General features: G+C 32.9%; 1 protein-coding gene and 1 long non-coding RNA gene across 2 annotated transcripts; both read left to right on the top strand.

The window, feature by feature from the left end:
* Window positions 1–356: 356 nt before the first annotated feature.
* On the top strand, window positions 357–8,352 carry LOC133191805 (uncharacterized). The gene is made up of 3 exons (XR_009721742.1): window positions 357–424; window positions 5,085–5,114; window positions 8,188–8,352. It is a non-coding gene; the product is annotated as an uncharacterized LOC133191805 (long non-coding RNA).
* Window positions 8,353–10,163: 1,811 nt separating this feature from the next.
* Window positions 10,164–10,968, top strand: LOC133191738 (carbonic anhydrase 14-like). Its single transcript, XM_061327474.1, has 4 exons — window positions 10,164–10,172; window positions 10,292–10,355; window positions 10,445–10,602; window positions 10,759–10,968. Exons 1-4 carry the CDS (start codon window positions 10,164–10,166, stop codon window positions 10,966–10,968), a joined length of 441 nt encoding a protein of 146 aa, XP_061183458.1.
* Window positions 10,969–13,919: the final 2,951 nt, after the last annotated feature.

The raw sequence follows: 13,919 nt of genomic DNA, 5'->3' as shown, positions 1-13,919 counted from the left end.
CAATGATAACGGTCTCGTGAATATTGCATAGCCTGCAGCGAGGAAATCATTGTGGCCGAAAAAGTTTTTATTTCTCATAGCAAAGGTGAAAATTATTTCCATTGTCTGATAAAATCGAGGAAAGATTCCTCCACTCTTACAGATTATACAGGTATATAACGCAATAAATCTGACTAATTTCCTTCTTGGAAGTCATATCCAATGCTCTGGCACATGAACAAAGTCAATAGAAAAAAAATCATCAATACCAAAAATTGTGAATACTTTACGAATATTTGTGTTATAGAGTCCACACTCGGGAGCAGATATACATAAGAACATTGAATGCAATTTTCAGGTAATTGAAAAGATATCATGCACCGGGTGTTACCTTTTTATCTGCTCGTTCTAGCTTCCTGGATAAAAAACGCGGGAACGGGAAGTGGTAAGTTTTTTTTTTTAATTCATTTTTTTTTAAATTAAATATTAACATGTATATTGTTGGATGGAGTATTACACCCTGATTTGTTATGGATGTGCTCCCAATTGCTCTGGTAGGAGAATTTGTCAGAATAGAAGATGGTGACAAAATAAAATTAATTGTAGTATTTATTTATCTGACGAAAGCAATTAATATTCATATAAATAACGTTCACAATTAATGATGCCTATAAAATCCGAGTTTAAAAATATGTTTACCTATGTGGATTCTATTTTGCATATCAAGAAATAATGATTCTAATCAAGAGTCCACTCAATTCCTCAATTAAATAACAAAATTTATTGTTTATTATTATATGATTAATTGATATCGAGGCTTTTTTAAATCCATATTGACGACGTAGATTAATTTCATATTTGTTTTGTTATCTAAACTCTGCTGAACAAAGACCTCTCTCTCTTTCTCATTGAAATGTCGACTCGATATATTCCAGTGAGCTTCAAATAACAGGCCCGTAGGAAGCAATTTCAGTTGGGGGGGGGGGGGGGGCACAGCCATACATTTTTCAGTTGACGTTGAGGGGGCACTACCAAAAACTTCCTGACAAGCAAAAAAAAAAAAGGTCATCAGACGTTTTTATTGAGGGGGCACAAGCACACATTATCTATGTTTACTATAGTAATCTATATATCGGCAAAATTATTGGGAGAGGGGGGGCACCCCCCCCCCCCGTCCCCCCCGGTTCCTACGGCCATGAATAAAGATACCTGACACGTCTGTTTTCATATTTTGACATTTTACTAGGAAAAAAACGTTAATGGAAACCTAACAAGAAAACGTCATGATAAACGTGATGACTCCAACTTTTCCATCATCAACTTCCCTTACTTATGTAGCAATATGTACATATGGAGTTTATGTTTCCCAGTTGATCCGATTTGCAAGAGCATGCTTTAAGTGCAAACAATTTCTAAAAAGAGGCAAGTTATTGACAAACAAGTTGATGAAACAAGAATATCAAGTCTCGTTTAACGTCATCATGGTCGATACAATGGCCTTGTCAGCAAATACAATCTATCATTAAGTTGAATGCTGACTGACGTTTTTCATACCAACTGTTGGGGCCATTATTTACACATTGAATTGTCTACGGATTTTCCCTTTTTCCCGATCATGACAAGGAGCATACGGCATGTGTGACCAGTCGGTAGGGAATGCTTATTCCTCCATGGCACCTGATCTCACATTTGATGTTTATAGACACTCTCTACCATCGGCTCATACATTCACCCCTGTCGTTGGCTCGCGTATACCACACTGATAAGCACGAGAAATAGTGCGTTTCTTTTAATTCATTATAATTAAATGTCTGAGCTAATGATAGTCCTTAAGGATGGATATTTACAAAATAGATCTAAAACTATTAGTTTAATTTGAAATAATCCTTGAAACGTTATGTCAAAAATCTTGACGAGAGCCCATTGCAGAGGTGCCTGAGAGAGGAACGAGCGACAACTCTGCACAGGAGATTGGTTTTTAGAGGTCCGTGTTTACTCTGCTCCTGATTTGTATTTTTTGGACTTTTGAACTTGATTACTGTTAAATCTTCATATTTGACGTCGAATTTACGTCATTTTTGACAACATAACTAACTTATGACGTCACGATTGATAAAAATGTTTAATCCTTAGATGTCTGCATATATATCATCATGGCTAATTATGGGATATTTTTAAGTTTTGTGTAAATCACACAGATATACCACATATACATCTTTTTCATGAAGTGCAAGAAAGCATACATGTATTTCAAGAAGCGCGTTAGCAACGTGCAAGTCTGTGTGATTTACACACCAATAATTTACACTAATAAAAAACAATATCCCTATATTTACATTTATCACTTTTAAAAGCTCTGAAAATATACTCAATGTTTGAATTTCTTGCTGCCCTATATCGGTCTATTATTATATTAACGTCTCTGTAGCTTCATTGTGACGTCACTTTAGTGCCAGATTCTCCGTATATAATATTTCTTCGCTTGAGCATAGACCTAAAGCAAGGTCTTTGGCTTGAATATGTACACGAAGATGGCATTCAAATCAATTTCATAGTTGGTTAAGTAGTAAAACACAGCATATGTAAATATATGAATTTAATGTTCAATATACGTCAAAATGTCTAGATTGAATGAAAAACCCTTCATTGTGACGTCACTTAAGTGCGAGATTCTCCGTATATGATATTTCTTCGCTTGAGCATAGACCTAAAGCAAGGTCTTTGGCTTGAATATGTACACGAAGATAGCATTCAAATCAATTTCATAGTTGGTTAAGTAGTAAAACACAGCATATGTAAATATAAAAATTTAATGTTCAATGCGTCAAAATGTCCAGATTGAATGAAAAACCTATCAGCTCAACAATTGTATTTTATTATTACTATTTAAAACATGGAATTTAGCTAACATTAATTTTTCGATTTTATGTCCTTGTTATGTTTTGTTTTCTACTGAACGGTCTACGGATTTTTCCGGCTTTTGTTTCCCGATCATGACAAGGAGCGGGTGTGACCGGTCGGCAGGGAATGCTCAATGCACTCCTCCATTATACCTGATCCCACCTCTAAATTTTGAGGTCCGTGTTTGCTCTGCTCCAAATTTGCATCGTTTCATTGGACTTTAGAGATTGAATACTGTTTGTTATCTTCATATTTCATTTCTCTTTTGCAAAACCCATGTTAAGAAAACGCAATCGAAAGTGAGAAAAAAGAAATTCAGTCATTTTCACAATACACAAAATAAACTATCCTGATACCAAACGTCTATATGACCTTGAATGTTATAATCTCTTCTCTAGAATAAGTGACACAGAGCGTGTGATGGTGACGCATTATAAATGTTATGAGGTGATAGGAAGTCGGCTTCAGGCCAGGTATTTATCTAATTATGTCTGTCTACACTGTGGTATGAGTAACACGGAGCCATATCTTATCAATCAGAGAAATTTCATATCTTTTGATTTGAAAAAGTTTGTACTACTGCTTTCCTCTACATCCACTTTAAAACATATTATTTATCATTGTCGACCTGTTATATCAAGATTAAAACAAATATATTAAAGTACAGAGTCCTTCCCACAAGGAGAATTTATTATATTCACAGTTATTATCTGTATTTACAGGAAACTTTATTAATCAATGGATTGTTTGTAAGAGTTTATGTTCGTCCAGATTTAATCAAATCCATATTTGTGGTCGTACTTTTTTATGGGAAAGCTAAGTATTTCTGCTTTTCATTCCTATACAAACTATTTTAAAATTAGAATTTTATGAAGGGTACTTTTTTCTTGCATTCATGCCTTAATTTCAAGTTTAGTAAATATTTTGAAAAGAAAAATCAATTCAACTTCTCATTAATCTTCAATTTTTCCTAGTTGAAATATGTCTGAAGTTAGGTTTCTTATAAGATAACATTTATTGGCTTTTCGACATGTAAAATCAAAGAGAATATCTAATCTATTCATCCTTTCCATCCAAGGGAATGGTATTTATTTAGATGATAGGCATAAAAGTGGCACACTTATTGAATGCCAATAACCAATATAATATGTCCTTCACGCGATTCCGCACTGATATAATCCTATTTTATTATTCTAATAAACAAAATCTTATTTATTGGCTCCTTTCAAATCAATTTCTGCTGAAATGTTTTCAAAATACCCGCGAAGAGACAAATTTTATCTTTCGTGAAATTTACCTGCTAGAAATTAGAACTATGCAGACTGGAGAGTGTCAAATTTTAATCTGGACAAACATTTTCTTTTTAATATCTCCTGTGTTGGCGGGAGAGGTAGGTTATTATCGGGAGTTTATATTTGAAGATTTCAGAAAAAGTTAATTATTAGCTGTTGTCATATTTTCCCAAAAAAATCACAATCAAATTTTTGACTTCGCACTGTTCTGATCCAGAATTTGTTATTCTAATGAAGCTAATGATTTTATTGATATACACCAAAGGACTTAAATAAAACTGTACTTAAGAATAAAAATAGAATGATAACATATCAATTAGTTGATATATTTACATTAAACCATCTGTCTTCTTTTACCACTCATTAGCAACACTTAACATTATTCATATCATATATTTATTTATATATATTAATTGAGAATAAACAGACTTTATGAATACCTCGTAATATCCAAGAGAAGAAATCCTATTTTAATATTTCTCACGATTTAAGGCATTAAAGTTTTTTTTCCAAATTTTTTGATGTCTGAGTCTAGAAATGTGCAATGTGTCTGTAAGTAGAAAACATCTTTAAAAAGGGTAAATTGTATAGAACATGAAGTTACATTGGGGTTTTAGGATAATAAATAGGTAGAAAATCTTAGGTTCTACGCATTCAGAATCAGTTATTTCAAAGTCCAAAGAACGCTGACATATCATTGCAGATTTATGGCCAATTGCGAGATGTCTTCAATCATTCGCAACTGAGTACTGAGTTTGTAGGGAATTTCAACAGATCCAGAGGCAAAAAAAAAAAAAATCAAACATCGTTTTGAAGAACATTCCCTTAAGTTACAGGGATAACATATTTTCTCTTTTCAATTTTATTGTGGGTTAGATTGTATAAATTTCAAAAGTATGTTTAATTTTACAGGTAATGAGTGGGGCTATGCACCTGGAATTGGTAAGTGGATTCCTATGAAATGAAAATTAGAAAATTATACCTTTGTTTTCTGTTACAGTTTTCAAACATTTATTTACTCCTGAATTCCTGTTGAAAAAAAGTTAAATGCATTGTAAAAGTGTACTATATTATTTAATTAGTTGTAAAGTAAATGATATGTTCAAGGTGTTTTTTTTTTTTTAAATGAAAATGATCTTTCATTTAATATAATGATGAAAAAGAAAATACAATATAATACTAGTAATTCATTTAATATAATGATGAAAAGCATGTTCCTCCGAACAAGTAAACTTTTGATATTTTGGTGGTGAAGAGCTGATAAGATGCTTGTGTTTAAATGAATATAAATGACCGTTCTTTGAATGAAAAAAAGGCTGTAGAGTACATGTCTAATCAAATTTGAACACCGCCTTTATTGAAAAAAAGAACGCTAAATTCAGAAGGAATACATTGTATTTAGCTAACTGTACGCTGTCAATTGAACATCACATAGCTCTTGGTTGAAAATATAATCCATGGGAATGAGAAAGTGGTCATTTTTTTCTATGAAATGTGAAGATAACAAACAGTACTTATGCTTAAAAAGTCTAACTTAACATTACAAATTCAGAGCAAACAAGCGCCCCTGAAAACATCAGAGGTGGGATCAGATGCCATGTCGACCGGTCACACCCAACGAGCCCTTTGTCTTCGTCGGGTATCTTAAACAGTATAGTATGAAAACGATGGCCTAATACTAGTAATTTGTATTACAAGTTTCAAGTAAAACTAACCATAGGTTGCATTTGCAAACAAGGGCATTTTATTGACAATAGAATTTGAGATATTTTTCTCTTCAAACGAGATTGCAGATATCCTGGTAACATCAACGTATTAATCAATATCCTGCCTTGATTTAGAACGCAGAACAAGCTCTTATTTTGATGATATTAACAAAATCTGCACCTGATAATGATATATTGCTACATAAATAAGGGACTCTGATGATAGAAAAGTTAAAGTCATTGCGTTCATAAAAAAAACGGACAACTAGCCATTAACCAGCCGTGAGGTGTTAGTGAAAAAAGATGGCCAACCTCTCTCTATCAAATCGATCAAACAACTAATTATCAACTGTTCGATCTGCAACTGACTTCCCTGTCATCCAATGGTCTGTTAACTGTTAGCTGTGATCTCGTTTCTATATATTTTTAAGCAACAGTATACTTAAACCTCAAATAGTCATCATTTCGTTAAGTTCTATGGTCGATACAATGACCTTGTCAGCAAATACAATCTTTCATTAAATCAAATGCTAACTGAGTTTTATCATATTAATTCTTAGGCCATTATTTACACACTGAATTGTCCACGAATTTTTCCGTTATTTCCTGATCATGACAAGGAGCACACGGCTGGTGTGACCGGTCGGCAGGGAATGCTTACTCCTCCATGGCACCTGATCCCACCTCTGATGTCTTAGAGGTCCGTATTTGCTTTGCTCCTATTTTGTAATGTTTAATGGACATTTGAGCTCGAATACTATTCGTCATCTCCACATATTTCATTTCAAATACATTTATTACATGTAAATAAATACTCCAGTACATTAATAAAAACCACAGGGCGACATCTTTCAAACAATACTTTGAAAAAAATTGTGCCCTTACATACATTCATATATGTTGAATTAGCATGTAAACTTTTGATAATTAATAATTGCGTATAATCCGTAGAAAATGTGTGATCAAAGAAACCCAAACTATATACAAATACTTTTTATAAGCTCAATGCACAGCTAGTAAGGATTAGAATACTTCTTATTTTTTCTATTCAGGTTTTTGAAATCAGTTAAAGTCGTGTTAAAGAAAATAACAGTAAGCTTGAATATTCAGTAAGATCAACTCAGATATACGGACAATACCCAAGTGTTCAAAAGTGATCAAGATCATCAATATTCCAAAGTCAAATTAAGCATAAAAACAGAAGCTTAACAATATGTCTGAAACAAGTCAGTCAAAACACAACCCAATAATGATTATATATTTGCCCACAAAGTCATTATAACGACCGTAGAATCTATAAAATGCTGACTTCAAACTAGGCTGATGAATTTCCCCTACGTCAACCTATCTGTCAGAAACCTGGCTCGGTTTAAAAGTCAGTTGTACTCGGAGCATGCTTTTAAATATCGAATAAGTTGGAGACGTAGATACCATATGCAGGTGATAGTGGAACATCACTAAACAATCAAGGAAAGCTGACGATGGAAAAAGTTATCTCGCCCGCCATACAATCTGGTTGTCAGGTGACCCCCATCGTCCACAACCAGCAAAACATCAAAACACGAAACATGTGGCAGACTTTGTTGTATCCCTTATTTCAAGTCTACTTGACACAGGAATGGAAGTAACTATCGTCAAAACGTCGTCGTCGATATATTCGAATATAGAGCTGAAGGCTACAGCATGTGTCATCCTTCTGTCATGTAAAATTTTCGTGAATTCAGCTTCATAGGAATATAAAAACAAGTCAACTAATTATAACAAAGGAGCACAATTGGAAAAAAAATTCCAACAGTTTTGTTGGAATACATGGTCTCCAAAGACTACATAAATGTTGTCAATGAGAAACTCCAACATCCTTTTAATATCAACACCAGTGTACTTTTATTTAGAATCTGAGTGATTTTTAACAAAGTAATTTTGTTGATGACCAATCCCAAGATCAGAAAATTTCTGAATTCAATTTTTATTGAAGCAGTTATCTATGATATCAAAATGCCTAGTTTTTAATATAAGGAATGGTTGTTTTAGGTGTAGAAAAGTCATACATTTTGATGTTATTGACTTAAGAAAAATTAGGTTATTTTAAATTTTCTAAAAGTTCTTTGGAATTTTTGAGAATCCAAATCTGATTTATACTACTTCCAGAATATGTTGTAGCAAAGAACGTCCGAAGTTTCTCTTTTACAGAGGTTCAGTATTAATTCAGTATTAATAAATAACTCCGTAGAGAGGGAAATAAATGCTACTAATCTATAAATAAATATCATGCATTCTAAAAAAGCACCTGTATTTTGCTTTTGATCAAGGACCCTCAACATGGGTTAAAGACTACCCTCAATGTGGAGGTACCAGCCAGTCCCCCATCTCTGTGGATACATCTAAAGTTGTCCTTGACACAACTCTGACGGCCTTCAACTTCACAGGTTATGACAAAGTGAACAAAGTCAAGATGAGCATGAAAAACAATGGGCATACAGGTAAGATGTTTAGGTGTTATATGCTTGAGAATGTTTGCAACCATCACTTCTTGACCAATGTTACCTGTGTTTTTGCATAAAATTCTGATTAAAGATATTTTTCTTTATGAAAATTAAAAATAAAGCAGTACAAATGAAGTAAGAATTTTTTTGAAATATTTTCAAAAAAAGTTGCTTTTGAAAATATACGTTATAAATGTTCAACAAGGTGGAGAAAAAGAATTTGTCTTCTAATGAAACCCTTCTTTTTGCATATTTTTTTAATATCAAAACAAAACGTTGTCATTATCTTTAAAGATACGAATAATATTATCTTATTCATTCCAAAAAAAAAAACACAGTGAAAAAAGAACACTTCGTCAAACTGCACTAGCCCCTCATTTATATTTTGATATCCTTGTACTATCACCTTATTTGTCGATAGCTTGCCTCGTTGAAACTTTTAGTAGGTAGAACATAATCTTGCCTACCGAATCAACACGGAGACATAAACTTCATATATTGCTTCATTAAGAAGGTAAGTTGACGATAGAAAAGTTAAAGTCAATCGCCTTTTTCATTAAGTTTAATTGTTAGTTTGCCATTAACGTTTTTCTTTAAGAAAAAACATTCAAATATGAAGCAGATGTGTCAGAATTTGTGGTGTCTTATATTCCGAGTTCTAAGGGATACATTGAATCAACATAGGAATAAAAAAGGAAAATGATCATTGATAAAACACCATCGATATATCTAAATGTCGTATTGAAGGTCAAGGCAAGAGACTTCTTCTTTCCATGTAGATTAATAAAAAAAAATCTGCTTCATATGAATACAAATATAGGTCTGCATGGAAGGTATGGATGAAATACCAACAGAATGGACTTGATCTCCAAAAAACTACATATATATTGACAATCAGAAACTAGAGCATTATATCTTTAATATCAGTTTTGAAGCTACTTGTATAGTATCAGATTTTTTTAAAATATAATTTTGAACATGACCAATTACAGGGTATGTACATTTACGAGTTTCATTTTAATTTATTGAAAAACAAACCCAGCTGTCTATGATATCAAAAAGACCCTTTTTTGACTGAAGGAAAATAAAAGAACTTGTTGGAGAAAAAAAGTAACTATAAATAATGAGGTTGCTGAACCTACTTTCTTAATATTTTATACAGCATGTAACAGTGGAATATGCTTGAAATACGTTTATTCTCCATATTCCCCAGAAAATGTCTAGAGATTCTGAGGCCTCTTGTTAATCAAAAGGTCAAAGCTATTAACACCATTGATTTGAATCAAGCATGGGGCAACGTATGACTGTCGGTGCTTTAGTTTTTTCAAAATTATTTATTTCACTCTATTCTTCCTGTTTTCCTTTCTTTTCACTTTTTTTTTTATTTCAGTACAAATAGACCTTTTGGGTAATATGATGTCAATATCAGGGGGAGGCGTCAGCGACACCTACCGGGCTGAACAGTTTCACTTCCACTGGGGCTCTGAAGACAAGAGAGGCTCTGAACACGACATCAACGACCGCCATTTCCCCATGGAGGTAAACTGAAAATACACTTCATAGCAAGTTACCCTTCAACCAATCCTAAAATAAAACAATAAAGATAGAAAAAGAATAACAATCTCTTGCTATTTATCATGTTTATCTAAAGATGCACGTGGTACACTACAATACGAAGTACAACATTTTCGCTGACGCAATGAATAAGACAAATGGACTGCACGTGCTGGCGTTCTTATTTGAGGTAAAGGAATATTCAAGTGAAACTTAAATGTGATTTCAGATTTGTGATATACATTTATATGGCACATGTGAAAAAAATTGAAAATAATGTACTAGTTTACCTATAGCTGTGTTTTACATACAAGTATACATACAGGTATATGAAATGATTGTACGTACCTAGGCTTTAGTATAATTTTCTTTATAGGTAGGAACAGAAAATCACCATTTTGATGAAATCATTCAACATTTTTACCAAATTGCTCATAAAGGTAGTTTTCGTTATTCTCTAAATTTTTCTTAACATTTATTCAACATGTTATCATTGAACTTTTAAATCACTACATTATATGAAAAACAGATGATCACGTGAATCTGACTACATTTCCATTGGCTGGGCTATTTCCGGAAGACCTACAGGTTTACTTTCGTTACCATGGTAGCCTAACCACTCCTCCTTGTTCTGAAAGTGTCATCTGGACAATCTTTAAAGACACCATAAAAATTTCCGAGGACCAGGTTCGTATGAATGCTAACACAAATATCCAATAACTTTCATTACTACATGCTTACCTAAAATGAAAACACACAAGTTGTTACATTAATATTTTACTATTTATACATAACTTTATTCCCAAATGTGAATGGAACTGGTTATTAATATTGGTATTTCAGTTGATGAAATTCCGTCATAATGTACACCGGAACTACGCCAATGAGGAAGATCGAGACATATCTAACGACTTCCGGCCAACACAACCTCTCAATCACCGCTATGTTTATGCAAGCCATCCTAGCGCCATATCTCTCTCTACAACACTGCACAATATTTGGTTAAATATATGTACACTTAGCATTATTTTCATGATCACAGCTTTTTTATAGAGTTGAATTATATACAGTTCAATAATAGATAAATTAAAACATCTCATTAAAATCTCAGAAATTAATTACATATTTTACATGTAATATTCTAGAAATATATTTGTATGGACTCTAGTAGATATCAAATCATAGAAATTAAAACCGGTTCAAGTTGTTTGCTAGATTTTCTTTCTTTTGGTCCCGTGCTTTGTTAATGGAAATATGCCTCCGAAAAAATGACTTATCAACGTGCTATCTTAATCATAATGTGTTGAAAGTGCGACCGCAAGGGCGAACGCAGATACTTATTTAGTTTCGATTTAGATCCGTTTCTTCAATTTGGTACATTTGGTACGTCTATAGTACTTGGGTCTTAGTTTATAGATATGTATACCTATTGATATGTAAAAAAAAGTATTTTTTTTTTACATATCAATAGGTATACATATTTATAAACCAAGACCCAAGTACTAGGCTCTGACGTCAAATGACGTCGTATGCAAGGTTCATTAGCAATCCGAAGCCTAAACAGTGCTTATTTTAAAGAAAAAAGTTTATTCTATCTATTTTCTGCAGTATCCATGAAATCAAGATGAGTTTATTTTTTGATGAACTAAATATATTGTTGTTTCCGCGAGAACGTAGTTTACGGCGAGATGCAATTCACAGATGATTGTGGGTCCAGCAGTTACTTCGGAAAAAAAATTCGTTTGGACCAAAGTGCAAAGTCAGAATTTTCTCTTCGTCCAGGCTTTGCTTAAGAGCTCGCAGTGACGAGTGGAGCTTGGCGCCGCTCGCTGCGCTCGTTATTAATAATTTTAGAAGGTTTATTCTAGTGTTCCAGAAATTATTGAAAATTGTTTTAATTTAATTTTTTTTAATCAAAGGACAATGTTTTTCTTTCTTATGATGCATGCAGTTTTCATACCTTCCTTTTACGTTGTTTTCATTGTTTCCTGACTACTGCTATTTAGTGACTTTGAAAACAGAAAGCCTATTAAAGATGTGCATTATTAAGGATGGTTTTTGTCATCTTTATTGTATTGAAAAATTCATAAATTTTTCACATTGATAAATAAAACTGACTGTTTAATTTTAGTAACAAGTTCAAGTCCAGATCATGTTTTTCTTATGATGAAAAATTACTGCTGACAGTTATGTGATAGCTTCTTCTATTTTTAAATTGTGGTGTATTCTTATTTTAATTGCATGAAAAGATAATACCATATAAGGTCTTTCAAATAAAATTACTAATTCAGCTAAAATAGACCAACTAAAAAGAAGATGGGCAAAAAAGTGCGAAATGTCTATATACATGGAGCTTCCAATTAATAAAAACCAAAGAACATGCATGTAGGCCTTATTGTTGAAAGGTATGAGATTTTGACCGAAAATGTAATTATAAAATAAATATAAAAAAAATATTTAAAAAAAATGGGCGAACAAGGCGAGCAAAATGCCTACTGTGCAAAAAGCAAGAAAATGAAAAATTAAATATCAATTATGACAAAATATAATTTTCTTTCATAATTAGTTTAACATTAATGAATGTTTACTTTAAGAAAAATCTCAACAGATCGGACCAATCTCACAAAGGTTGAAATATTCTTCTGTGAAATAGCATACATACACCAAAGAGGGTACAGATGATCAACTCTTCGTACTAAAACACAATTTTTCCATATCAGTGGGTCTTCGCTCCATTTTGATGTATACTCAAAGTATGCATAAAATATACATTCCTCGGTTAACAAAAACATAAAGCATAGACCCACTATATCCCGAAAATACACTTTTATGACACAATATTCATATATTTCCGAGAAATTATCTTCAGGAATATTAAACATATGTCTTGTGTACAATCTTCAGATTCCCAGTTTTGGTATAGAACCAACAGTTCATACAAAAAATTGAAGGAATGCAATGTTTCTATTCGAGATACATTTGACGATTCCTTTTCCGATCTCATGTGTTCCATTTCAAAATGCTCTGTCAAAAACTGTAAAAACTGTGATATTTTTTTCACTAGCTCTTTGTTTACTTGTAATCTTACTAGACAGAGCTTCTGTACCAAAAACGTGGGAAAATCTGAATTTCAAATTCTCTAACGTTGTCTACGGAATAGAATGTACCCTTTGTGGACTTATTTTTGTTGGTGAAACCAAAGGGTCTATTAATAAAAGAATATCTGGGCATAGATTTCAAACTCAATGAAGACTTAAAATCAATCATCGTAGAAGGTCCTAAATACAGGGAGCCCCGAACTTTCAATTGGCGACAGAACTTCATTTCTAATCATGAATTCTGTGGAAAATTATGCCAAACTTTGGGATAAATATGAAAAGGAAGACCTGAACACGTTGTCAGAATGGATTGAATGTTTTAAAAATATATCAAAAAATCGTATAAAATTAAAAGGCAAAATGTAACCGTCTATCCCTCCGTTTTCACTAAATCGGATGTGATAAAAGAAAAATACCACAGAGACTACATGAACAATATGTTATAGTTCCAGCAGACTGAAACAATATTGTCTTTGTTTGTAAGGCTCATTATAATTAGAATTGCATTTTAGAAGAACTTGGTTTTTATTCCATGTCTGGATTTTTTTTTCGTTTATCCCGTTCATGACAAGAAACACACGGCGGGTGTTTCCGGTCGGCAGGGGGTGCTCACTCCTCCATTACACTTTATACAACCATTCCTTACGATAAAATAAAAACCAAGCTTTTTGATATCATAGACAACCGCTTTTTCAAGAAAAACGGAACTCGGAAATTTTCTCGTCTTGTGATTGGTCATTAATAAAATTACTTCATAAAAGGTCACTCTGATTCTACACACAAGTACTTTGAAGTTGATATTAGAAGGATGCTGCCATGCTGTTTCTCATTGACAACATTTATGTAGTCTTCGGAGACCAAGTCTTCCAGGAAACTAATCCCGATAACCACTAGTTGTACTCCTTT

The sequence above is a fragment of the Saccostrea echinata genome, unplaced genomic scaffold, assembly GCF_033153115.1.
Source record: "Saccostrea echinata isolate AGI-Se365-2 ecotype Australia unplaced genomic scaffold, CSIRO_AGI_Sech_v1 ptg000024l, whole genome shotgun sequence".
Taxonomy (NCBI): Eukaryota; Metazoa; Mollusca; class Bivalvia; order Ostreida; family Ostreidae; genus Saccostrea; species Saccostrea echinata.
Note: the sequence above shows the minus strand (reverse complement) of the source record. Positions and strands in the feature narration are given on the sequence as shown.

Coding starts and splice junctions, on each gene's coding strand:
- LOC133191738 (XM_061327474.1), top strand. Junction 10,356..10,444: donor TTACCAAATTGCTCATAAAG/GTAGTTTTCGTT, acceptor TATGAAAAACAG/ATGATCACGTGAATCTGACT. Junction 10,603..10,758: donor TAAAAATTTCCGAGGACCAG/GTTCGTATGAAT, acceptor TTGGTATTTCAG/TTGATGAAATTCCGTCATAA.